The following is a 26,947-nucleotide window of genomic DNA, read 5'->3' on the forward strand; positions in this document are numbered from 1 at the left end:
TTGGTTTGGGTTGTCAACACTCCAGGATTGTTGAGTGTCCAGGAATTCACGATTCATTGGTAATTAAAGATCATGTCATGTGATGAAACCTCCACGAACATGTCCATCCAAACTGGCAACCCTATTCTTGGCTTCCTTTCCCGCTGGGCTTCCTCACCAGTCCCCACTCTTCCCCAGAAGCCCTCTCCTTTTCTCTTTCTGCATTCTGGGGACAGTTCCTCTCCCCAGCACCTCTGTTCCCTAGGACAGGCCACCAGGGGTAGATTCCTAGCCTGCTGCCCTGAGGAATTCTTTCTCCAGGGGCCTCTTCTGGGCATTCTCACCTGCCTGAGTCCCCATAACCCTTTATAAGATCCAGGTAATTAACTAGTGTCCTGCTGCTTGGGCACTCACTTATCCCGAGAGGGAGCTGGGCTGGGCACTCACTTTAGCAGGGCCTGTCACAGGTCGGCTGGGAGCCAGTGACAAGGTGGCACAATGATCAGCTTGGGAAGAGGCACCCAGTCTGACTGGGTTTCATGGGAAATCGAGTTCTTTGTACAGCAGCCCACAACTTGCAGCCTCACATGCCAGGGTGGCTTTCCCATGTGGCACCTGTGCCTGCCTCTCCTCTCTCTCCCTTACACATGTATAAGCCAGGGTAAAAAGAGTCTGACCCCCTGCCATATTAACCTTTTGTAACCCTGAGCCAGGGCAGTGTCTGGAGCCTGGCCCGAACACCCAGTCTGTAACCGACACCCCTGTGTGCCACAACCAGCCCCTCATTGGTGACAGGCAAAGGGCAAGTCCCTGGCTCTGCTGCAGCTCCCCTGCATCCAGGCACTTCCAAATATGTTGGCTGGTGCTCACTGGACCAGGAGGAGACTCTGCTTTGCTCCAGCTGGCACTGGAGTCTCCTGGCACTCTAGCCAATACTTCTTGTCTCACCAGTCCCAACCCCAGCACCCTTCCAGCTTCCCCCTGCACCCCAAATCCAGTAAGCCATGGCCCCTGCCCATACCACTCACCCTCTCTGCCGTATTCCCCGAGCCACCCTGTCACCTCCAGCTCAGACAGGACACCCACAACCACCCCTCCCCAAGCCCTGTAAACCAGCCTCTCCACCCCTTCCATTGCCACCACCCACTGCCTGGACACCCACTACAGACTAAGCTCCTCTCCCACAAACCATTTGGGCCACACACACACCCCCAAACTGGGCTCTGCAGGACGCAGCAGCACCTCCTCAGGATAGCCTTTATTTGCACAGCAGGCCTTGCTGACTGGAAAGCGAGGTGGGGGGAGAGCAGGAAGCCAGCACAGCTCACAGGGCCAAGATTTGACTGAAAAGTGTCACCAATTTGCCAACAGGTGGCTTTTGTCCTTCAAACCCAACATTCCCACCCTCCCTGGGGAGGGGTTTCTCTCCCAGACCCTGCCTCCAGCAGCAAGTAGGGGCACTGGCTTGCAAGGCCACGAACGTCTCTAAACACAGGACTGCGTGATGTCCAGGGAAAGCCATGTGTGGCTCCTGATGGCAGCAGTGCCCCAGCCCGAGGAGCACTGGCCAACTACAGCATAGTCTCATAGGTGGCAGAGGGCCACTGATAGCACAGGGCCAGGCCTGTCCAGAGGATCATGGCCAGCGTGAGGCAGGTGGTGACCACAGCCGCTGCCCACAGGTCAGGCCGCTGCCCCTTCACTCGGTTGGGAGCCTCCAAGGGGATTGTGTTGGTGAGGTTCAGCATGTAGCCCAGGCTCCAGCCCACATCCACAGCAGCCACCTGAGAGGAGAGAGCAGAGAAGTGTTATGGACTCAGAAGGGGCGGGCACTCAGTGCTGGGCGGGGAAGGAGGTGAATCAGAGCCTTCTTCAGTGATTGACAGCAATACCGAGTGCACTGGTTCTTATGTAGTCATTCTGCTGTTCAACAGCCCCAGAACCCACCCCGGAGCCCTCGCCTGGCCCCAGAACCCACACCCAGCTCTGGAACCCTCACCCGGCCCTGGAGCCCTCGCCTGGCCCTCTCCAGAGCCCACACCCAGCCCTGGAGCCCTTGCCCTGCCCCAGAACCCGCTCCAGAGCCCACACCCGGTCCCGGAGCCCTCATCCAGCCCCAGAACCCACCCCAGAGCCCACACCTGGGCCTGGAGCTCTCGCCTGGCCCGGAGCTCTGGTCTGGAGTCTTCGCCTGGCACCGGAACCCACCCCAGAGCCCTCCCCCAGCCACAGAACCTGCTCCCATCCTCCACTGCTGTGAAATTGTGCTCTAGAATATAAATTTGCAACTTTAACAACTAAAGGGCATTGTAGCCCCCACAGTAGGGAAGAAAATGAGAAGCGTGTAAGTGGTGCTGGCTGTGAGCCTGCAGACAGCTCAAGATGAAAGCAGAGAGCCAGGACCTGCCTCATTCATCTCAAGGAATTGTTAATTCTGAAACTTAAAGGTGGCAAGTTAAACATCAGCAGTTTCATCAGGGAGCATTTCAAGAAGCAGACAGCTAATGTGTTTCTCTCAACACCAAACCCTGCCAGGCCTTTCCAGGTACCAAAACCCTCAGCTGCCCCCTGGCCATGTGCCAAAGCCTCCCACCCAGCCTGACAGCTTCAAATGCAGTGCTGCCATGTGAGTGCAAAATCAGGGGGCTGGAGACAGCATCAGGAAAACTGAATGGAATCTCAGCAAACCCAGAGTGACGGGACTGGTTCATTGATTTTCAGATTTCATTCATACAGTCTCCATTGAGCTGCCTCAGAACAGAACACAGGAGTTGCCAAACTGGCTCAGAGCCAACATCCATATGGTCCAGTACCCTGTCTGTGGCAGTGGCCAGCATCAGATGTATCAAGGGAAGGGACAAGAACCTGGCAGTCGGCAGTGAGGGGATAATCTGTCCCATCCTCCAGCACACACAAATCACATCCTAGTCTCTGATCTGCATAGAATGCAGGGATGCTGCTGCAGCAATACTTAGGCCCACAGAGCTACAGAGGATACAGGGGCTGGGTTAGACTGAGCATGTCTAGCTTAAGCCACCATCCAGCTGCATGGGAACCAGCTACTCCGACCCTTATTAGGACCCAACTCACAGTGACTCCATTTACCATGACAGCCGTTGCCTCCCTGAAGGAGGACATATTTAAGAGTGCAGAAAAAGGGCCTATCAGGGCTGGGTTACTGACATGCAGAGCACCTACCATCTGCAGGGTTTATAATCCAGATTGGGGGGCTTGGATTCCTGCCACCCGACTGCCTCTCATACCTCATGTGTCAGGCTCACCTGCCACATGGCTGGATTTACGTGAGAGCCAGTGTAATGGAGGGACAAGCCTTATGGGCTACTGCACCAGACTGCACAAACAGACTCCCAGGGAAGGGAACAGACCTGCAGTGGCTGCAGGAGAATTGGGGCAGGCAGAGTAACTCAAATGCCTTTTCAGTTCCTAATTTCTTTGGCTATGGGGAGAGATAGAGAGAGAGAGACATAAAATGCAACTTTTTTCCAGACTGGCACAATTGTATAATTTGGATTGTACAATATAGCTGGGCAGCCCCTGGATGGCACCAGTGATTATGATGAGATAACCGGTTCTGTGGATGAGGGGAAAGCAGTGGATGTGCTATTTCTAAGCTTTTGATACAGTCTCCCACAGTATTCTTGCCAGCAAGTTAAAGAAGTATGGGCTGGATGAATGGACGGTAAGGTGGATAGAAAACTGGCTAGATGGTCGGGCTCAACGGGTAGTGATCAATGGTTCCATGTCTAGTTGGCAGCCGGTATCAAGTGGAGTGCCCCAAGGGTCGGTGCTGGGGCCAGTTGTGTTCAATATCTTCATTAACGATCTGGAGGATGGTGTGGACTGCACCCTTAGCAAGTTTGCAGATGACACTAAACTGGGAGGAGTGGTTGATACGCTGGAGGGTAGGGATAGGATACAGAGGGACCTAGACAAATTAGAGGATTGGGCCAAAAGAAATATGATGAGGTTCAACAAGGACAAGTGCAGAGTCCTGCACTTAGGACGGAAGAATCCCATGCACTGATACAGACTAGGGACCGAATGGCTGGGCAGCAGTTCTGCAGAAAAGGTCCTAGGGGTTACGGTGGACGAAAAGCTGAATATGAGTCAACGGTGTGCCCTTGTTGCCAAGAAGGCTAATGGCATTTTGGGTTGTAAAAGTAGGGGCATTTCCAGCAGATCGAGGGATGTGATCATTCCCCTCTATTCAGCACTGGTGAGGCCTCATTTGGAGTACTGTGTCCAGTTTTGGGCCCCACACTACAAGAAGGATGTGGATAAATTGGAGAGAGTCCAGCGGAGGGCAACAAAAATGATTAGGGGGCTGGAGCACATGACTTATGAGGAGAGGCTGAGGGAACTGGGATTGTTTAGCCTGCAGAAGAGAAGAATGAGGGGGGATTTGATAGCTGCTTTCAACTACCTGAAAGGGGGTTCCAAAGAGGATGGATCTAGACTGTTCTCAGTGGTAGCAGATGACAGAACAAGGAGTAATGGTCTCAAGTTGCAGAGGGGGAGGTTTAGGTTGGACATTAGGAAAAACTTTTTCACTAGGAGGGTGGTGAAGCACTGGAATGGGTTCCCTAGGGAGGTGGTGGAATCTCCTTCCTTAGAGGTTTTTAAGGTCAGGCTTGACAAAGCCCTGGCTGGGATGATTTAGTTGGGTTTGGTCCTGCTTTGAGCAGGGGGTTGGACTAGATGACCTCCTGAGGTCCCTTGCAACCCTGAGATTCTATGATTCCAATGCTGAGATTTCAATGCCAAGAACCCCAGCAGGCTGCATTACCCCAGAGGGAGGGAAGAAGTGGAGAGCTATTCCAGTGCCCATACTGGGCTAGGGGGAGCAGGGTAAAGACTGTACAGGCCCTTTATCTCCATTTCCCCTCAGCTGGGCACTGATGGGGCAGATTTCCCTCAGGCAGGCTGGGGACAGACCCGCTCCAGGGGCGTGACCCAGGCTGCGCAGCAAACCCCACCAGGGAGATGTCCTACCTGCCGGTGGAAATGGATGTTGCTCCATGTCTGGTTGTCAAACTTGTAGCCTTGCAGCAGGAGGGTGAGAATGTAGGTGCTGGCAGCGCAGTAATCCTGCAGGCGGGTCTTGTTCATGCCAGGATCCACCATTTGCACCTAGGGACATGGGGGGCCAGGGTCAGTGCAAACCTGCTGTTCCCATATAGAGATGCCCAGTTAGCCCATTGGTAACTTTACTCTGGGAAAGAATCATAGACTTTAAGGTCAGAAGGGACCATTATGATCATCTAGTCTGACCCCCTGCACAACGCAGGCCACAGAATCTCACCCATCCACTTACTCCTGTATCAAACCTGTGTCTGAGACACTGAAGTCCTCAAATCATGGTTTAAAGACTTCAAGGTGCAAAGAATCTTCCAGCAAATTACCTGTGCCCCACGCTGCAGAGGAAGGCAAAAAATAAAAAAACCCAGGGCTTCCCCCAATCTGCCCTGGAGGAAAATTCCTTCCTGACCCCAAATATGGCGATCAGCTAAACCCTGAGCATGTGGGCAAGACTCACCAGCCAGCACCCAGGAAAGAATTCTCTGTAGTAACTCAGATCTCACCCCATCTAACATCCCAGCACAAGCCACTGGGCATATTTACCGCAGTAGTCAAAGACGAATTAGCGAGCCACAGGTCAGAGAGGCTCCCTTACCCCACTGGCCCCACCCACAGAGCTGATATTTCAGCTCCAAGCCAGGCACGTGGCAGAGGCACCCACTGTGCTTTAGATTCCAGTCACTACCAACCTGGGCCAGATCCAAGCTGGGGACCTCGAGAGGGCAGCTGTCACTGAACCCTAGGCATGCAGCCCCACTCCCCTCACTGCTCTACCCTGCACTCACCCTCTGCCCTGCCACTGGGATAACTGGGACCCTCAGGACTTTGGGCCCGGCCGAGTCTCCATCCTGAGAGGGCAGGGTGAAGAATCTGTCACCCAGGTTTTGCGTGAGAAGGAGCAGCAGGCCAGAGGGTTTCTCCAGGGGAGGTCTCTCCTACAGCATGCTTATCCTCCCTGCTTCCAGTCACCAGGAGACATGGCTCTGGTGCAGGAGCTCTGATCCCTTCAGAACACAGAGCCGCACAGAGGGGCGTCCCCTCCCAGTCTCGCTGCCACAGCTTCCCTATGGCATGGCCCTGGGTCCCTCACACAAGTAACTAGGCTCACAGGACAGAGCCAGGATGGAAAGTGACTCCTTTTACTAAGCCAGCACAGCCACTGCTGGCTCCAGCTCTGTCGCCTTGGGCTGCTTCCTCTCCCTGCTATAGACAGGGCTTTGCAATTCCCTCTCTCCTTGCTCTCTGCAGCTCCCACTGCTCCTTCTTTCCTCTCAGTTTGCTGCCCACACATCAGCAGATCTGATCATGGCTGAATTTACCCCTCAGCCAGATAGTGCACAAGGCACTGAGAGGAGCTGGGGTTTAAACCCCTGGGAACCTAGCAAGATGCATCACTGCTTGGAGATGGATAAATAATTCAGCACCGCAGCAGAGGCAGTTACACACACCATTGGGAAATCCTCTGCAGACCACTGATGCACAACGAGCCAGCTGAACTCCAGAAAACCCAGGGTGGAGAAGTCCCAGACGAATTTAGAATCCAAAAGCTAACGATTTGTCCCCCATCTTTCTGCCCAAGCCAAGGCTCCCCCACAAGAAGATCCCAAGGGAAGGAGAATCCCAGCCTGCTAATGGTACCCTTGTGTTCTCCAGTTTCCCCCTGCTTCTAGATTCAGGCATTACATGACAGCACCGGCGGCTGCTAACCAGGAGTCTCACCTCCTTCCAGTCCTTAGCACAGAAGTGCTCGATGGTGGCACTGACGTCACTCAAGGGATGCCCGCTGGTCAGGTTCAGAAAGTGGAAGACGGAATAAAATCCGGAAAAGGCCTTACAACAAAAAAGCAGGTTAGCCAAGCAGCCAGCCCTCAGTGACACGCTCTCTGCAGGCCAATGGCCTCAGCCACCCCAACTCTTCACTGCAGGCTCCATAAACCAGCTTCCATCTCCCCTAACCGAAAGGAGGCAGCCACAGAAAGGAAGCAGGGTGTAGGGGGGATTCTCCCACACTCCTCTGGACATGAAATTAGTGCCAGTGAACAGTGCCTGAAGCAGAGCAATGGGCGTGGGACCATTCACAGCAGGGACCGAACTAGCTAGGGATCTGAACACACTCACTGAGCCACTGCCCATGGCTGGAAGCATGACTTCCCAGGGCACATGCTCATAGGGCAGTATTATCACCAAGGCCTACGGGGCAGAGAGGACAGCCCAAGCTTCCTAGTGTCTCGTGAGTTCAAAGAACTGAGCCCAGGGAACCCCACTCGTTTTCCCAGCACAGAGAGCTGTAGATAAGATCTAAATAACAAGGGTTACATTCATGAGATGCAGCTTGCACCAGACAGAGGTAGCACTGGAATATAGTCTGATGGGTGCATGGATGGGCAAGAGGAGAAATGGGCACATGTCAGTCAGTCCAACACCTCCATAGTCTCTGCACTGGCCTGGGAGCGGGGAAATAACAGGAGCTGGGGGAAAGGGGAGTTCAGGAAAGCGTGACTGTCCCTGAGAGGCAGCATGGACTGAGGTGCACCAAGCCACCCAGATCCTGGGCACAGACATTCAGGAACATGCGCTACTTCTCCCTAGGTACGAAATGCAGGTTGGGGAGGTTTGGGATTGGCGTGGTATGGGAGAGTGGAGCCCATCTTTCCAGGGCCGGCTCCAGGCACCAGCATTCCAAGCAAGTGCTTGGGGCGGCAATCTGCAAGGGGTGGCAGTCCGTGTGTTTTTGCCCCCAAGCAGCGCGCCGAATTGCCGCCGCGGATGGCGGGGGCAGTCCGTGTGCCCTTAGGGCGGCAGGCGCGTTTCCGCCACGGCGGCAATTCGGCGGCAGCTTCTATGTTTAGCTGTCCGCAGCGGCGCAGCTTCTGTCTTGCTGCCGCCGAATTGCCGCCGCGGCGGAAACGCGCGTGCCGCCCTAAGGGCACACAGACTGCCCCCGCCGTCCGCGGCGGCAATTCGGCGCACTGCTTGGGGCAGCGAAAACAGTAGAGCCAGCCCTGCATTTTCCAACATTCACGCTGTGGGAACAGAGGGGTATCGTCCCACATCCCTTTGGTGGAAGCCACACGAGCACCACCAGCATCTGGAAGTCTGTCTCCAGACAAGAGGGGCACTGGATTAGGAGCCGAGTGCTGTAGCTCAGAACTGAGGTGTAAGGACAGGAAGGTCCATGTGACCTGCCTATTCACATATCCACGGCATGTCTGGGTGGTGCCAGTGCTGCAGAGCTGAGAGCCGCCTCCTTTCTTAAGGCTTCGTCTGGATGGGGACATCGTGTGAATTTAATGTATAGTGAGAATTTAAACAGAGCTAGGTCAGCGGATGCTCAGATTGCAGTTCGAGAGACGTTTATTTTGGTTTCGCTTTCACCAATTCCTGATCAACGTAGGTGAAACCGAAACGTAGCCTGGTTTGAACTGAGGGATGTCTACCCTGCAAGCTGAGGAGTGGAACCTCAGGCAGATTTCCCTGCACTAGCTTCACCCACACTAGCATGGCTAAAACAAGCAGGGTAGACACAGCAGCGGGGGTCCAGCGCGGGCTAGCAGGACAAACCCCGAGTCCCTGGTGCGCTTGTGAAGCCTGTGTGGCCTCATTACACTGCTATTTGTAGTCGCTCTAACGCTGGTAAAACTAGCACAGCTGTGGCCACCTGTGCTGCAGTCACCCCTGGTATTGCCATGTAGACGTGCTCTAAGAACCCACACAGGTTTGGGCACTGCTTTACCCACGTTGATTTAGAGTTGAACCTTTGCAACTTGCCCATGTAGACAACACATCCACTTCACTTTCCCACGTTTACAGACAGTTACAAATTGCAACTCGCCCCACGCCCTGCCCCATGTGCCCCCAGCCCGAGATCACCAAGATGCCATATGCTGGAAGGAAATGTCACAAGAGACATAGCAGCCGCTTGTTCTGTGCGCTGGGCTGGTCCCCGCTTTCAGACATTCACTCGCATTAGTACCAATGGGAATTTCCCCCCACAGCACCCCCGCTCCCCCTGAGGTACAAGGGCCCTCAGCCAGCATGAGATCCCTCAGAACCCAGATCCCACCAGTGTGGTAGCCCGCTAGAAGAGAAGGGAAGGCTCCCTTACGAAGAACTGCCCATGCTCCGGCGGCTGGTAGACCCCGTTGAACCCGCACGTCCTGTTGGCCCCACAGGCTGTGAAGTTGAAGAGTTTCTGGATGGCACTCCTGCACTCCGCTGGGGCTCCTGTCCCCCGCACTGTGAGGATCTGGCTGGGGTCATGTGCAGCTGGTGCTGGGACGCAGGGACTGTCATACAGGGCAGCGGCAGTGACGTTCTCCTCGTATCCCTTGGGGTAGCACGGGTGGGAGATCTGCTGAGAGGTGAGGTTCTCCTAGAGAGAGGGGAACCCATTAGCAGCTCTCAGGCTTGGGATAGCAGGCAAACCCCCGTCCCCACCACTTTACACACACACACACAAGCCAGCCTAGCAGTCTGGAACATCCCACAGCGGAGAAAGCAGAGGGCAGCCCCAAGATGCTGCGCATCCCTATGCACACTGGATTTTCTCCAGAATCCTGCTGAGGAGCCTGCTAATCTCTCAGAGGGAAACATTCCCTTCCCACTCTGGGCCCATTCCAAGCAGTGATCTTCTTTCCCTCCTTACCCGGCTGCAGGAATTAAACTGTCGGATGGGGAAGGGGAAAAAAAATCAAGAAGGGTCTGACCAGCCCCCCCTGCTCTGCTCCTGCAGGCTGACAGCCCCTGTGTACACTCAGCAGAACGAGGGCTGGACTAGGACCAACCCTCAGCACCAGTGCTCTGCGCCCCCACTGGCTCACAGTCCTGCACCCCACTGGCTCCGCTCCTTTGGGAGACATTCATTCCCACGTGACGAAAGATCAAGACAAGATTCACATTATATCAATGGAGATCCTAAGGCAGGAAGGGCGCTAGTTTTCCCATGGATCCTCCTGTGGTTTGCACGTGTGCAGCTGAATGGACAATCTCACGCTGGGTTTCTCTTTCCTGTCAGGTCACCGTGTGCTAGATCAGCTTGTTTGAAAGGGGAGAGCACAGGTGGGGAAGAGCCAAAAGCCAAGGGCAGGCACTGATTCATCTTTACAGAAACACTCTGCACACTCGGACACTCTGCCCGGCACTTCTCATTCTTTCACCCAACTTGTAACAGGAACTGGAGCCAGCAAGCCGGGGACAGCTTGTGGGCTGGCTCCCCCACCAGCAGCAGAATTTCAGGGTCACCTCAGCGGGCCGTGTCTCTCCCAGACTCTGCCGCACCTTCCCATCGGCCGCCTCTCCCTGTTTAGGCTGCTAACCTGTCCCTGCAGGAATCTCCTGCCTAGTGCCAAGAGCTCCTGCTCGGTCCCTCCTTGACACTGCTGTCTGTCCGAACTGAGCAGGCTCCCTCTTCTAGGGAACGCTGCCTCCAAGCTGTCACCTGAGCTGTGGTCAGCTGTCTCCGGTGCAGGGCCAGAGCCTCGACAGAAGGCCCGGGGTCGCATGCACGTGCCCCAGCACCAGTGCCCTGCTACAGAAACCCGCTGATAGACTGAAAGGGCATCTAATCTCCCTGCAACTCGCCCCTGCGCAGTCAGATCACAGCTCCCTGCACAGGGAGGCCCATAGATCTGCCGTGGAAGTTAAACGGCACAGGGCCATGCAGAGCCTGCTATGCTGCTGGTATTCACGGAGCTGGGTAAAGCTCTGTGCTGCACACACATCCCTGCCTACAGCCAGGGGAGTTAAGCACCACAAGAACTCAAGCTCTGATGCCACCTGGGCCACAGACTCCTCCTGGAGTGTAGGATGAGCCTCTTACAGCAGCTACTCGCAAACAGCCACTATGTTTGTTGCCGAACCTGAGACACCTCAGGCCAGCTTTTCAGAGGTGCTTGGCATCCCCAGTTCTAGTCAGTGGGAGCTGCGGGTGCCACTTGGCTCTGAAAACCAGCTCAGAGGCACCTCCAGCGGGTACCCAACATCAGAGGTAATATTTTAAGGTGTTGCCATCTCTGCAGCACAGGGCTAACACCTCCCACACGGGGAGCAATAGAGGTAAGGAGTTGACAGGTACGGATCTCATTATATGAAGTGCCAAGTTATTACTAGCTTTGCCTTTTGCAGCCAAAGGTGCAATAGCTCCACAGGGCCATGTGCGCATCCCACTACACTTGTGCTTGTGCTACCAGACTCAGGGAGCCCCTGGCCTGGTGAAGAGGGAATGGGCAGATTCAGGAGAATACCTCTCTGAGGGATGCAATTAGCTTCTTCAAGGCTTGGTTTTCTCCGTAGCAGAGGTAGCTGTGGGTATAAAGCGAGTAGTTGGTCCCATACAACCGGAAGAGGACTTCAGTGCTGTTGTCCTCAATGGCACGACCAGGGTGAAAGGTTATCTGGGTCGAGGCTCCTCCAAGATCAAGCGCTCCCACAACTGCAGCGGCCTCAGGGTGTATCCACATCCCTGTGAAAGAGAACTGCCCCCACCACATGGAATCAGTTCACTGCTGGTGCCTAGAGTTAAGAACAGTGTCACTGGAGGGTCAGGGGATAGAGTGCTCATCTCCATAGGAAAGCAGCATCACAGGCTGAGCAAGGAAGCATGTCTGTTAATCAGTGTCCATGACTCTTGCACTGGGATGTGGGGCCTAGGAGACCAGCTGCCACTCAGGGGGTGTCTTTTCCGCCACTTAACTAGACATCTGTCTCATCCAAAAGCTGAGGCCTGGCATGGGCCATGGTCTCCCCAAATCCCTCCTACCATGGAAGTGCTGCTGCCTGCAGCTGAAGCTACTGGAAGTTGCTGCCTGAAGCTGACAGGGAGACACCAGCACCCTCCTAAGTAAAGAAACACCAGCTCCTCTTGTGAGGGGTTTGGTCCTATGTCAGGGGTGTCAGAGACTCAAAATCCAGCTTCCAGAGCCCTGGATTCTCATGTGGTATGGGAATTCCCAGATGAAGTCAAGACAGAACAAGCCAGAGAAGGCAGCACGTCTGGGAAATAAGCTGGGCTGAGACGACCTGCCATGTTGGCTCTTCGTCTGATCCGTTTTCCATAGAAAAGGAGCAGCCCAGCCAGCCAAGGTCACTCCCTTCCCTTCCCACTCTGCCCAGGCACTGACCCTGATGAGCGTCTCCAGCAGGTAGTTGATTGTGATCCAGCCAAAGGATCCTTCCTCATTCCCAGTGAGGATCTGAGCGCCACGGAAATCTACAGGGTACTTCCGGATGGTCTTGGAGACCTCTGCAAAAACCAGGTCGGCTTTTGTGCTGTTCTGCTCCCTGCGAATGGGGAGGGGAGAGATTCCATTGGGCCCCCGACAGATATGGTGCGGCATGCACAGTGACTGCCTAATCTAATCCCTTCCAGAGGGGTACTAAACCTGAACACGAGCATCTTCCCTGGAGGTGCCGAAGTGGGTGAGAAAAGGGCCCCTGCTCCTGACACTCCATCAAGTCAGCCAGTAACAGAACAGGAATGTAGTTAATACTTAATTACAAGTTTCTGGCACTTACATTGAAAATCAGAGAATCATAGATTATTAGGGTTGGAAGAGACCTCAGGAGATCATCTAGTCCAACCCCCTGCTCAAAGCAGGACCAATCCCCAAATGGCCTCCTCAAGGATTGAACTCACAACCCTGGGTTTAGCAGGCCAATGCTCAAACCACTGAGCTATCCCATTGAAACGTCAACTGCATCTCCTCACATTGCCATGGTGGTGCCCCGATGGTAAGAGCCTTGCCTAGACCGATTGGTCCTGCAACCCCCACCCCCCCGGGAGTTTAGCAATGCACACGTGCACCATTGACATGCAGCCCACTCTGGAGTGGAGGGAAAGCAGTAGGTGAACAAGCTGCATGAGTGTGACAGAGGCACATGGAAAATGTTACCACCTGTGCAGAGCATGGATTTGAGGTCTGTCCCCAAAGACTCCCCCAGCGAATGGCAGGTGACTGAAATGGTTAACCTGGGAGGGAGGAAGGGCCAGGTCAGCCCTGCAGGATTTGTGCCTATGATGAACCGGAAGCTTCACCACCAAGCCATCATTGCCTCATCATTTCAGCCCCGCAAGAGGCCAGTGCTGCGGTCACTAGAGCACAGGCCTGTGTGTGGTGGGAACCGGCTTTTCCCTGTGCGGAGCTGCCCTCCTCACAGTCACGCCTGGTACCTCAGCAGCCGCATGCCCGCAGTAGCGCCCAGGTAGGTGGGCGTTTCTCTCTGTTGCTCCGCAGGGATGATCGTCATGGCCTTGTCCAGACAGGCCCTCAGGCTGGCTCCGGCCCTCGTGGGGTTGTCAGCGTAACTGGAGATCCCAGGGCCTGGAATAAAGCATCTCAGTGAAAGCCTGAGCTCAGCCAGGCACCTGAGACAGGGACTGGCAACACTGCTGGCACCTGGGGCTGGAGAGCCCAGAGTGAGGGTCAGTTGTTTGCTGGCATCAGCATGCAGGGAAGAGGAGCATATAGATGTAGGAAAAGTCTGCGGAGGGCCAACCAAGGTCTGGGGGGAACTGCCCTCCTTGCCCCATAGCAAATGACACTCCTGCAGCAGAGCACTGTGGGAGAGGCTGCTCCTGCCTGGCGGCTGGGCCATAGGACACCCATGCATCCTGGGTCTGCCCGTTACTACGACACAGAGCTTGAATGCAGACAAAGGTCGGGGTGACTGGGCCTGGGGCTGCGCTGGGGACCTCTCATTCCCCCAGGCTCACTGCATTTTACAGTACAGCTGGGTGTCACCCCTGCTTTCCAGATAGCAGACTAGGGATGGGGGAGGGTCACACTCACTTCTCCCATTTTGGATTTGTAGGTCTTTCCATGGCACAGAGATGTGGTGGACAGTTCAGCTTCCACCTTTGCTCCCTGGGGTCCACTGCATTATATTGCAGGTAGCTAAAGGACCAACGTCCACCTGTAATATATGTGCTTGTGCTGCACCTATAATAGCAAAGGCCAAACTCATGCCAGGTGCAACTCCACTGACTTCTGTGGAGTCCCACCGGAGATGAATGGGGCCCCAGTTGCTATCCCTGTAACAGAGATCCAGGCAGAAGGAGCTGGTGTTAGGCCTGAGGGGTAATGTAAGTGCAGGGCAGTAAATAGCACAGCAACCTTTGCCCCTGACAGAAGCATTTCACACACATTTGTTGTCACATGGACACAACCAAGTGGAGGGCATAAGGGTGAGAGAGAAACATCTGACTGACCTTGCACGGTGCAGGCCTCAGCCTGGCTGACGATGCCGGTGCCGTTCTCTTTATCCGCTGGCCACTGGTAGATGTAGAGAGCCGTGTGCGAGGAGCCGGCGTCAAACACCATCCCATACTGAAGGGGGAGCCGGGAGGGAAGATGGCGTCACAGAGCGCTCACTGCTGCACAAGGGCTGCTGTATGTGTTCTTAACTCTTGCATATAAAGAACTGCACTTTCAGCAAGAGTTTGACCTTCCAGCCCGGCTTTAACCAGGCCTTTGTTTCTATCCCTTGGGTTTTGCAGTTAGGTAAAGTTCCGAGGTGGAAAGGGAAGTGAGGTGTGAAACAGCAAGTCTCACACCCCTGCAGTGACATTCACAGAGCTCTCAGGAGTTGGAGACACACGTGGAATGGCTCAAACCTGTGGGCCTGTTCACAGCTATGGGGGGCTGGGATATCAGGAAGTGGTAGTTTTGCAACAGACTTAGAAAAGCAAGAATGAAAGGGACAACAGGGAAGGAACATGAAACCCTGGGAAGGAGAACAGAGGAGAGGAAACATACAAGATGCTCATGAGATCGGAAAAGAGAAAGTAGAAATAAAAGTCAAGAGAAACTAGTTTAGTTACACAGCAGAACCACTAACAGACAGGAAGACACACAGCAGGTCTGGGGACATGGAAAAGGGTGTGATACTATTTCTAACAGGCTATCAAACCCACACAGCTGGCGGAGGTTTCTGTATCATCATTGCAGGCAATGTACTCTACCTTGGTTCTTGCAGGTAGATAAATGTCCTTCACTTGAACAAGGATGAGGATGAGGGTAGCTATTCCTGAAGCTGCAGCCACTGCAAGAAGGCACCTGACATCCTGCCGTAACATTTCTGCACCAATCTGTGAGCAAAGCAGAAGCTGTGTCAAGACAAACACATCCCCTCTTCCTGCTTTCCAGCCAGTTCCTGGGTTTACTCTTAAAGAGAGTTCAGGACAAGGGCGGTGGGTGGCTAATACGTCCCATTGAGCCTGTCACCGCGGCAGTGAGTCTGTTTTCAGCTCCACAAGCATACATTATTTGAGCAATTGTACATCCTGATGGTACAGCAAACGAGATGACCTGGTGGTGGGTTTGGTGCAGGGAGGAGCAGAGGAGGCTCAGAGAGGAAAGAGCTCCCATAAGACCAAACAACATAATATGCAAGCCTGGCCCAGCCCAGAGAGGCTGAACTGCTGGTGACTGCTACTTCTGCTCCATGCCACACCATGCAGAGCACAGCTCAAGTTGCGGTAGGCCCTTGGCATAACAGCTTGAGCAGAACAGCCAATCACAATGCCACCCCCATTGTCCAACTCCATCATCTCTGACCCCATGGCAGGTTCTGCTCTCCTAGTTAGCAGACAGTCTCATCCAGACTGTAACCCAAAGTTGAAGTGCAAGATCCTGCACCATTTCTAGATTCACTTTCCATTCCTTGCCCCTCCCCTTTCTAGACTAGCAGAGCTGTTTGGGTCTGGTGGGAGACAGGGCACACACATTGGATCTAGGGCTATGGGATGGGGACGGGTTTGATTTTGTTTAAAATATATTTAATACAGACAAATAAAGAGGCTTGGGAGTGTAATGACATGCATGCAAAGAAAGCACTTTACATCATTCATGACACACACACATGCAGTACGGAGAGAAGAACCCTCATTTTACAAATGGATTCAGAGGTTACACATTCCAGGCCCCAGAGGGAAGAGGTGAACCTGGGAGTTCCTGGAGCTTAGTTCTGTGCTCTCGCATTAAGGGGTGCCAGGTGTTGTCTGGGTGGGTGAGACCAGCAAGCTCAGCTGTGCCGTATGGCACTGTTTCAAGCCAATTATTTCTTGTGAATAGTCATTGGACAAGTTACTCCTGGGGAAATTCTGTGCTACTGCAGCGCAGCAGGACCCCCCCCCCCCAAGCAGAATCCCTTTGCTTCCTTGCAGAAAATGGTTTCTGTGGGGAAGGAGAAGCTGCACCAGTGCTCACTCACCCCTCCAGGCATCTCCACAGCTCATATGTTCAGGCAGCCAGGGGGAGAGGTAAATCACTGGATGGAGGAGGGTCTGGGGACGCCCCGGCAACCCAGGAGCCTTAGTCACAGCTGGGGAAGAGGGGGAAGAGGATGGAGACAGAGTCCCCGCTCCCACTTCCCTGCCCGGAGCAGACAGGGCTGGGTCAGATCAAGCCCCAGAAACTTCCCCTGGCTGCAGGAAGCTCTGCACCTTGCGGGGGGGGAGGTTCTGGGAGTGGGGAGAGGCTCAGTGGAAGGGTTTGGTGCAGGGGGGTCCAGATGCATGGGGGTTGAGTGGAGAAGGGAAGCAGCTCCTTGTACAGTGACCCCTCCATCCACCCTGAACCACCCCCACCGAGCTCCCCAAACCCCCACCACGCCGAGCCTCACCCCCTGCATCAGGAGCCCCTCCATACCCGGACCCCCACCCCACTGAGCCCCAACCAGCTACACCCTGACTCCCACCCAGCCCCACTCCCTCCCCACACTGAGCCCTAACCACCTTCACCTTGCCCCCCCTTGCAGAGTCCCATTCCCCCCGCACCCAGAACCCTGCACCAAGCCCTGTGCCCCGGATTCCCCCCGGCACCCAGACCCCCCACTGAGCTGCCCACAATCAGACTGCGCCCCACAGAACCCTGGTACTCTTGAGGGAATTCTGCACCGAAAAATTTAAAAATGTAAAATTCTGAAAAGTTCTGCATATTTTAATTGTCAAAATAACATGGAAACACAACAACAATATAATCACACCATTTTCAATTATTTTGGTAATTTATTTCAAATTACTTGTCAACAAATAATTGAAAATGGTGTGATTATAAAGTTCTTCTGACAAATAGGCAAATCTGCTTTTACAGGTCCAGACTAACACGGCTACCCATCTGATACTGGATAGGGAATGGTTCTCCTGTCCTGCAAAAATGTTCAGGAATAAGAAATATTTTTGCATTCTGAATCAGGATGAAAAGTCAAAACTTTGAATGTTTGTGTGACCTGAAAATCTGAAAACAATTTCAGTTCAGGTCAATAAAACCATTTTGTTTCAACAATGTAAAAAATTTCAGTTTGGTTTTGGCCCTTTTTTAGTGTAAATTACAAAGCCAAAAGACATTTTGAATAGGAAAACCGGAATTTTTCATTTAAAAAAATCTCAAAATGAAACATCTACAGTTTCCAAACTTTTTGCTGAAAAACTTTTGAGTTGAGCAATTTATCACAACCCACCCTTCCCCATGAAAACGCTGGGTTTTGATGACTCACCCATTCTTCAACGCAAAACTATATTGTCAAAAAGCTCCTGCTAACACTAGTATTGTAGCTGTGGTGGCATGGGCAGCAGTGAGCAGGAGCACAGGCTAGCCGATCCGAGGACATTCCCACCAGGACTGAGTGAGTGCTACCGTGGCAACACTACTATTTTTAGTGCATCAGCTCAATGGGAGCTAGCACAAGCATGTCTGCTCGAGTTGGGAATCACACTCCAGCTCCAAGTAAAGCCACAGCCTAAGGGTACGTCTACACTTATGGCAGCATGTAGAGGACAGTATGTAGAGGACAGCTGCGTGCCAAGCTAGCACGGGTATAAATAGGAGTGTAGACAGTGAGGCACAGCTTAGGTGAGAAGAGTAGAGCTCCCTACAGGCCTGAACCCACATGGCAGGTTCCCTACCCGGTTATACATGCCCAAGCTGTGCCTCCCATGTCTAGGCTGCTCTTTTTAGCAGCTTTTTCTTAACTGCCTCCCCCTGCTCCTCATGTGGCTACACACTGCAGTGACAAGTGTGGATGCACCCTGCTGGGAGGAGAGGGGAAATAGTGGTTTGAGCATTGGCCTGCTAAACCCAGGGTTGTGAGCTCAATCCTTGAGGGGGCCATTTAGGGATCTGGGACAAAAATCTGTCTGGGGAATATGTCCTGCTTTGAGCAGGGGGTTGGACTAGATACCTCCTGAGGTCCCTTCCAACCCTTATATTCTATGATTCATGGGAGCATACAGCTATGCATGTAGTGCCTGTACCCTACATGCCACTGCAAGTGTAGACAGGGCACAAAAGTGGTGTGTGTGGTGGGGTTCCTGGTTCTGCTTGCAGGTAGGGGGCTCTGTGGGGAAGCATGCAATCAGAGTCAGTCTGAAAAGAGCAAGCTGGAACAAGGTGGGGTGAGTTGTGCCTCTCTGCCTTAGGGAGCAGCCTGCTTCATCTCTCTCTGGTTTTGGTTTCTATATGTTATCGCTTTGGATTCTAAGAATAAAAGTAGTGCTATGCTGCAACCCTCAAGCAAGAGTATTTGATGTTCTTATTTAACTTCTCTGTATGTTTGCCTTGAACATAATACCCTCTGAGGCCAATTTCTCTTGTGCTTGGAAAGAGCAATCACATAAGATCCCTTCTTCCAAGGTCTCGCAAACGAGATAGTAAACGGATTTCAGAAATGGACCTTGGCCAAAATCTTGGGTCCACAATCTGACTGAATCCCTCTCTCCCACCTCTGTGTGTTGATTGCCTTTGTAGGGTGTAAGAATTACAGGTCTTACACCTAAGTCTTCCTCTGTGTTTGTATAGTGCCTGATACAACACAGCCCTGATCTGGACTGGGCCCTCCTAGCACTACCACAATCCAAATAAATAGCTATATAGCCCCCAGACTTTGGGGGAATGTTGATCGCACTCAGGCAGGCATCAGTCCCAGTTCACCAGTAGCTGTCAGCATTAGAAAGCCAGCATTTACCAACAGTCACCCCACAGCAGGATCTAAAACACTGTAATGCTCTCCCCTCTGGGCAGACCCCTGGGCTCCCTCAGTTAAAACTGAGCAGGAACTATCGGGAGAAGTCCCTTTTTCACTGGCACGCACAAAGTGTGGGGCCTGGCAGAGGGATCGTACCAAGGGCAGCAGAGGAAGGCACATACCAACCACAAGCCAGCAGCTTCCGTTAGCCTGACCCAAAGCCCAGGGGAGCACCCTGGTGGCACTGCACAGGGTACTGAAGAGGAGTTCCCAGCCACGGCCAGGAGAGTTAAGTGGAGGCTGAAGTCAATGGGAATGGTGCCCACTGACACGTGGGCTGAGCTTGGCCCATGCTCTGCTGAGGTGCTGGGCAGCTGACGAACGTGGGAACAGGGCCAGCCCTAGACCTTTTACCACCCAAGGAGGGAAAAAACAAAAACCAACCTGGCCAAATGTTGCTCCAGCTGTTGGCACCCTAGGGCAACCTCCCTGGTCCCCCACCCCAAGGCCAGGCCTTACTGGGAATGGCAGCTCTCAGTGATGTGTCTGAGCATGGTCCGGGTGTGAAGCTTGTTCGGCATGTCAAATTCACCTCCCAAAACTGACCCCCCCACAGCTGGCAGCCAGTGGCAGTGCAGGCACAGGGCAGAGAGTCTCCACATGCTCCTCCGCCTCCTCCCATCCTGCTCACCTCCCCAGCAGGAAATGAGATGCTGTGCAGGGAAACTAACTGGGCCATTGAGAATACAGCCATAAGGGAGCCAGTCCATAGGAGGAAAAGGGCAGGTTCTTCTAGGGATGTCTAGAGCTGGCTAACCCTTGCGTGAGCTGGGCATCGACGGGCCTTGGGGTGCCCAACCTCAGTCCCTGGAAAAATCATGGAACAGGTCCTCAAGGAATCAATTCTGAACCACTTAAAGGAGGGGAAAGTGATCAGGAACAGTCAGCATGGATTCACCAAGGGCAAGTCATGTCTGACTAAGCTAATTGCCTTCTATGATGAGATAACCGGCTCTGTGGATGAGGGGAAAGCAGTGGATGTGCTATTTCTGGACTTTAGCAAAGCTTTTGATACAGTCTGCCACAGTATTCTTGCCAGCAAGTTAAAGTAGTATGGGCTGGATGAATGGACGGTAAGGTGGATAGAAAACTGGCTAGATGGTCGGGCTCAACGGGTAGTGATCAATGGTTCCATGTCTAGTTGGCAGCCGGTATCAAGTGGAGTGCCCCAAGGGTCGGTGCTGGGGCCGGTTTTGTTCAATATTTTCATTAACGATCTAGAGGATGGTGTGGACTGCACCCTTAGCAAGTTTGCAGATGACATTAAACTGGGAGGAGTGGTTGATACGCTGGAGGGTAGGGCTAGGATACAGAGGGACATAGACAAATTAGAGGATTGGGCCAAAAGAAATATGATGAGGTTCAACAAGGACAAGTGCAGAGTCCTGCACTTAGGACGGAAGAATCCCATGCACTGTTACAGACTAGGGACCGAATGGCTGGGCAGCAGTTCTGCAGAAAAGGACCTAGGGGTTACGGTGGACGAAAAGCTGAATATGAGTCAACAGTGTGCCCTTGTTGCCAAGAAGGCTAATGGCATTTTGGGTTGTATAAGTAGGGGCATTTCCAGCAGATCGAGGGATGTGATCATTCCCCTCTATTCAGCACTGGTGAGGCCTCATTTGGAGTAGTGTGTCCAGTTTTGGGCCCCACACTACAAGAAGGATGTGGATAAATTGGAGAGAGTCCAGCGGAGGGCAACAAAAATGATTAGGGGGCTGGAGCACATGACTTATGAGGAGAGGCTGAGGGAACTGGGATTGTTTAGCCTGCAGAAGAGAAGAATGAGGGGGGATTTGATAGCTGCTTTCAACTACCTGAAAGGGGGTTCCAAAGAGGATGGATCTAGACTGTTCTCAGTGGTAGCAGATGACAGAACAAGGAGTAATAGTCTCAAGTTGCAGTGGGGGAGGTTTAGGTTGGATATTAGGAAAAACTTTTTCACTAGGAGGGTGGTGAAGCACTGGAATGGGTTACCTAGGGAGGTGGTGGAATCTCCTTCCTTAGAGGTTTTTAAGGTCAGGCTTGACAAAGCCCTGGCTGGGATGATTTAGTTGGGTTTGGTCCTGCTTTGAGCAGGGGGTTGGACTAGATGACCTCCTGAGGTCCCTTCCAACCCTGAGATTCTATGATTCTATGAACAGGCTGTATTGCCTGTGCTACAACCAAAGTGCAACAACAGCATCCTCTGCCATGTGCTCTGGACTCTCACTGGCACTAGAGGCTGGACGTTAGATGGGAGGTAGAATGTGGTGAGAATGCGGCACAGTAAGGATACGCTGCAGGAAACATGCAGTGATGCGGCTTCTCTTTCACTTCACCCAGTTCACATTACATCGTTTTTCTTCTCTCCATACCCTGCGTAAAGCCCAGGAAAGGTAATGCCTGAGAGCTTCCCTCAGCGCTAATGATGCCCCCTGTGACAGTGCAGGGAGTTCAAAGGTGAGCCTGCTCTCTGGTCACTGAGAGGTGAATTAGTGCCCCAGGAGAAACCGATTGGGGTAATGATCCAGTCAGGCTGCTGGGCTGGGAGGGTAAGAACTCAACTGGCTCCATGAGCCCTGGGCTGATAAAAAAGGCACAGGAAGGAAGGAGGTGCAGGGGAGAGAAAGAGGAACAGGGCTAGCTAAGTCTAGCCATGCAGAGGCCTCAGTAGGGAGATCTCTGTTCCCGTCACATCCTGCTGAGAGGTCCTAAAGCTCTGCAGAGTGTAAACAGGCAAGAGGTGATATTGGTGAAAGGGAATCGAAATAAAGTTTCACTGAGCACACAGCCGGTGGAGTCCATGTGGTTTCTGCAGGGAAGAGGATGAGGCAGAGACAGGCCCTCGCCAGACCCCGAAACCCCCTAAATGGTGAATTATAGGAACAGCCCTGAACTGGCCCCAGGGAGATAGATGAGATGATCTAACAGAGATCCAGTCTTGAATTTTAAATGTAATATAGGCTAGGTTAAAAGGTGGCAAATTCAAAACAGATAGAAGTAAATACTATTTCACACACTGCACAGCTAGACTGTGGAACTCCCTGCCACAGAAAATCAACAAGGCCAATTGTAGGGCAGAGGCTGCCTCCTTGTACATTACCTGGCAAACTGGGGGCCCTGGGCCATGACTGGGGCTCCTAGGTGCTACCACAATACAGACAAGGGCAATGCAAGATTCAAAAGGGGATTGGGCATTTACAGGATAACAGGAGGGAGGCTAACAACATTCTGGCGGGGATATTACAGTGTCTGCCTGCAGGTCTGAGCCGGTCCCCTGGAGACTAATGTGGGGGACAGATTATCCCCAGCTTCCTGCTGCAGGGTTCTCACCCCTCCCTCCTCGGGACAGGGGCAGCTCTACCTTTTTGGCCGCCCCAAGCAGTCATGCGCGGGAGGCGCCCCGGAGCCGCGGGAGCAGCGGACCTCCCGCGGGCATGACTGCGGAGGGTCCGCTGGTCGCGCGGCTCGGCTGGACCTCCCGCAGCTGCGGACAGTTCGCAGCTCCAGCGGCTCCGCTTGAGCTGCCGCAGTCATGCCTGCGGGAGGTCCACTGGAGCCGCCAGCCGAGCGTCCCCTCCGCAGTCATGCCCGAGAGAGGTCTGCCGGCCCAGCCTGCCGCCCCCCCCCCCCCGGAAAGGGCCGCCCCACACGCGTGCTTGCCGCGCTGGGGTCTGGAGCCGGCCCTGCCTCGGGAGCCCTGGTGCCTGTGTAGCCAGGACACAGGGCGAGGTGGCCTTGGGACGGATCCAGCCCGGCAGGTCTGTGAGGTTTTCAGAGGAGCCGGAGGGAGCCACATGCCCAACTCCCGCTGCACTTCAGCGAACTTCCCCGGGCTCCTCCCGCCGTTCTGCTGGGGAGCGCGGGGACCAGGCACCGGCACTGACACGGAGCAGCCCCCGGGTCACGCGTTACCTGCCGCGCAGGATTCCAGGACAGCCGCCTCCTGCTGCGGAGCCTACAGCCCGGCCGCCGCGCCGCGCAGGCAGCCCGCCGCGCCGCGCAGGGGCCTGGGCATCCCTGCGCGCCCCACAGCAGCGGCTGCGGCTTTGCAGATCGCCGAGGAGCGAGCGCTGGCGCCCCGGTGACCCCGCTCCGCTCGGCTGCTGCTTCCTGCTCCGCAGAAGCAAAGCGAAAGCGGAGCCACTGCCAAGACCCTCCCCGCCCGGGCTTCCAGCCTCCCGCCCCAGCCCAAACGTCTCGGGTAAGGCCCACTCAGTTGACTCGGGCTCGGAGATTCAGCGCCAGGGGCTTTTCTTTACGCTGCCAAGTTCTCTGCTGTTTTCCTCCCTCCCATCCCCTCTCGCTCTTTTCCTCACCATTGTCCAACTGTAAATAGACCCTTCTCAATGCCAAAGAGAGAAGCGCAGTCTGGGTTAAATGGGGACAAATTGTCCCCCCCAGGACAGAGTCAGAGAAATTCCTCCTGCAAACACTCAGGTCTTGTCCACACTGGGAAGCTGGGCCCGGCTCCTAGCTACAGCAGCATAGCTCTCAAACTCTGCTAGTGCAGATGCAGCTGGTAGCCTATAGCACTAACCTGCTTGCTTCTCTCTGGGTCACACAGGCCAGAAGGCCCCTTTATTCCCCGGGGTGGGGGTTTTGAGGGGGGAGGTGTGGAGTGGGGTGGCTACCCACGCCTGCTCTTTGGGGCTTTAAAACAGCCCTGGGAAGGGGCTTTAGGCTGGGCTGATTAGGGAAGTGGCTGTAGCTGGGGCCATGCCCCAAACTGAGCAACAGGGCCTTATAAGAAGGCCAGGGGAGCCAGAAGGAAAACAGTCTCTCTCTGGCTGTAGAGAGAGAGGGGCCTGGCTGTAGGGAGCGAGACAAGAGGTACCTGAGTGGAGCAGGGCTGGGGAGCTCCAGCCTAGAAAGCCCCAGGCTGTGGCCTAGCTATAGGCTAAAAGGTACTGGGGGGTTGCAGAGGGCAGCCCAGGGGTAGGCCAGGGCAGCTGGTCCAAACCCCCTTTGCTGATGATGAGTGGCTGATACTGCAGTCTGCCCCAGTGAACAGGGGCTAGATGGAGACTGGGCAGTAGCCAACACTGAGGCAAAGTGGGGATAGTGGGGTGGGGGTTCCCCTGGGAGGAGGAGACCCAGTTCAAGGGGCACTGGGGTCCTGGGAGGGACACGGGGGGCCAGTAGCAGACAGGTAGACCACCGGCTTGCAGAGGGCGCTCTGGATGCTGGACTGAGCTAATTCCCAAGGATGACCAGCAGGAGGCGCCGCAGGCATGAGTCCAACCGTTTACACGTGGTAGAGAATGTGGGTATAGCAGTCCAACCCTGACACAAGGGGCTAGGGAAAGGACAGTGGAATTAATGCCTGGACATTGAGAAGGTGGAGAAACTGAGGCAGGGGGTGATGGATCCCTGTTACACCAGGGGCTTCTTTGCTGAGACTCCGGGCGTTGTCCATGGGTGGGGTTTGGAGTCAGCACCCCAGTGGAAGGGGACTGATGACCCACAGGGACTGCAGGAGGCGCAATGGGCCCTCCAAGGACAGATGTTCCAGCTGGTGGAGGAACAGTGGGCCTTGCGGAAGCTCCTGCGGCAGGCGTTCAGGAGGAACCACCAAGGGAGGAGCCCGGCTCTAGGGCCAGGAGGCCTAGGGCAGAACTAAGGACTTGTTACGTCTGTGCCAAGAGCGGGCACATAAAGCGGGACTGTCCCTATGGGGCTGGGGGCAGGGTGCCTCACCCCAGATTGGGACAGCACCCAGTCCCTCAGACGGCGCGCTGGGTAAGGGAGCCCTGGCGGCTGCGGGGGTGTTGGACCTGTGGGAGGTGGGGCCACCTGTGGCAGGACTGCCTGGCCCCAAGGAACACGACCCAGGGCAACCCAGGAAGGGTTGGCCCAGGGAGGGACAATGGGAAGAAGCAGGAGGCCCGGGCAACACCGAGGCGGGGAGCCTGTTGGCATTGTCAGGAGCTGGGCCACCTGAGGAAAGACTGCCCCCTAGTGGGGAGGGCAACGCAGCTGGAGGCAGCTGAGAGAGTGGCTGACCGGCCAGTGGACCACCCAGGGGAGGTGGTGAAGACCGCAGCTGGGAGGGTGGGGACCCTGCGAGAGGGTCAGACCCAGACCGTCGCCAGGGAGGTCATTGACAAGGAGACCCAAATGGACTGGGCCCACCAGGAGGCCAGGACCCAGGTGGGGGTGGACAAGGTGACGGTGGGAACCCAGACCCTGAGCGTGAAGTGTCAGGAAGACTGCCTGGAGGACCAGGACCTGCAGGCGCGGCTAGAGGCCACGGAGCGGGCTCAGCGGACAGCACAAGCGGAGCTCCAAGAAGCCCACCAGGAGAAGGAAGCCCTGGCCTTCAAACTGAGGGACAGTGAGGAGAAGCGGACGTGGCTGGCGGGACACCTCTGGGTTGCACAGGCCAGAAGGCCCCTTGATTCCCCGGGGTGGGGGTTTTGAGGGGGGAGGTGTGGAGTGGGGTGGCTACCCACTCCTGCCCTTTGGGGTTTTAAAACAGCCCTGGGAAGGGGCTTTAGGCTGGGCTGATTGGGGAAGTGGCTGCAGCTGGGGCCATGCCCCAAACTGAGCAACAGGGCCTTATAAGAAGGCCAGGGGAGCCAGAAGGAAAACAGTCTCTCCCTAGTTCTAGAGGGAGATGGGCCTGGCTGCAGGGAGCTAGACAAGAGGTACCTGAGTGGAGCAGGGCTGGGGAAAGGTAGAGGAGCTGGGGAGCTCCAGCGTGGAAAGCCCCAGGCTGCGGCCTAGCTATAGGCTAAAAGGTATTGGGGGGTTGCAGAGGGCAGCCCAGGGGTAGGCCAAGGCAGCCGGTCCAAACCCCCTTTGCCAATGATGAGTGGCTGATACTGCAGTCTGCCCCAGTGAACAGGGGCTAGATGGAGACTGGGCAGTAGCCAACACTGAGGCAAAGTGGGGATAGTGGGGTGGGGGTTCCCCTGGGAGGGGGGGAGACCCAGTTCAAGGGGCACCGGGGTCCTGGGAGGGACATGGGGGAGGGGGGCAGTAGCAGACAGGCAGACCACCGGCCTGCAGAGGGCGCTCTGGATGCTGGACTGAGCTAATTCCCAAGGATGACCAGCAGGAGGCGCTGCAGGCGTGAGTCCAACCGTTTACATTGATGTATTGTAATAGGTTTATAGATTTATATTAAAAATAAGTTTGGCTGAAATGCAAGAGACCTACAGGCCCAAAACAAAAAAAACCCCTGTATGTTAAACTAAGGCAAAGTTAGCATCTCTATATTAAAAGCAGCAAAGAGTCCTGTGGCACCTTATAGACTAACAGACGTTTTGGAGCATGAGCTTTTGTGGGTGAAATTTCCACTACATGCATCCGACAAAGTGGGTATTCACCCACGAAAGCTCATGGGTTTTTACTACCCTTTGTTCCCTGTCTTTTAACCAGTTTTCAATCCATGAAAGCATCTTCCCTCTTATCCCATGACAACTTAATTTACATTAGAGCCTTTGGTAAGGGACCTTGTCAAAGGCTTTCTGGAAATCTAAGTACACTATGTCCACTGGATCCCCCTTGTCCACACAGGGCCACCCAGAGGATTCAGGGGGCCTGGGGCAAAGCAATTTTGGGGGCCCCTTCCATAAAAAAATTTGCAATACTATGCAATACTATATTCTCGTGGGGGCCCCTGCGGGCCCGGCGCAAATTGCCCCACTTGCTCCCGCCCCATGGGTGGCCCTGGGAAAAATAAACCTTCTGCATCTTGGCACAAACCCAGTTTTGAGAGAACTTCTTTACAAGGTATCACTGGTTCTCAGCATCAGCTAGTGCTAAAAGGCACTAAAGCTCATTAAAAGGGTTGGACAAATATTTTCCATCAAAACTTTTTCTGGGTTGAAAACTAGGGGCTTTTAAAAAGCAGAAAAAA

The 26,947-nt window shown here is 54.4% G+C and overlaps 1 protein-coding gene across 4 annotated transcripts; it reads right to left on the reverse strand.

The window, feature by feature from the left end:
• Nucleotides 1-1,221: 1,221 nt before the first annotated feature.
• LOC123352574 (ectonucleoside triphosphate diphosphohydrolase 8-like) lies at nucleotides 1,222-25,527 on the reverse strand. Of its 4 annotated transcripts, XM_044992911.1 has the most exons (11): nucleotides 25,450-25,527; nucleotides 23,621-23,632; nucleotides 15,038-15,163; nucleotides 14,285-14,402; nucleotides 13,247-13,397; nucleotides 12,198-12,357; nucleotides 11,322-11,552; nucleotides 9,185-9,451; nucleotides 6,799-6,909; nucleotides 4,993-5,130; nucleotides 1,222-1,763 (listed from the first exon to the last, which is right to left on the reverse strand). In XM_044992911.1, exons 3-11 carry the CDS (start codon nucleotides 15,149-15,151, stop codon nucleotides 1,551-1,553), a joined length of 1,503 nt encoding a protein of 500 aa, XP_044848846.1. In that variant the 5' UTR covers nucleotides 15,152-15,163; nucleotides 23,621-23,632; nucleotides 25,450-25,527; the 3' UTR covers nucleotides 1,222-1,550. The 4 variants fall into 4 exon arrangements, with proteins under 4 accessions (XP_044848846.1, XP_044848844.1, XP_044848843.1 ...); XM_044992909.1 differs by lacking the exon at nucleotides 25,450-25,527 and having other exon boundaries at nucleotides 23,621-23,690; XM_044992908.1 differs by lacking the exons at nucleotides 23,621-23,632; nucleotides 25,450-25,527 and adding an exon at nucleotides 23,400-23,521.
• Nucleotides 25,528-26,947: the final 1,420 nt, after the last annotated feature.

Source organism: Mauremys mutica, chromosome 18, assembly GCF_020497125.1.
Source record: "Mauremys mutica isolate MM-2020 ecotype Southern chromosome 18, ASM2049712v1, whole genome shotgun sequence".
In the NCBI taxonomy this organism is placed as follows: Eukaryota; Metazoa; Chordata; order Testudines; family Geoemydidae; genus Mauremys; species Mauremys mutica.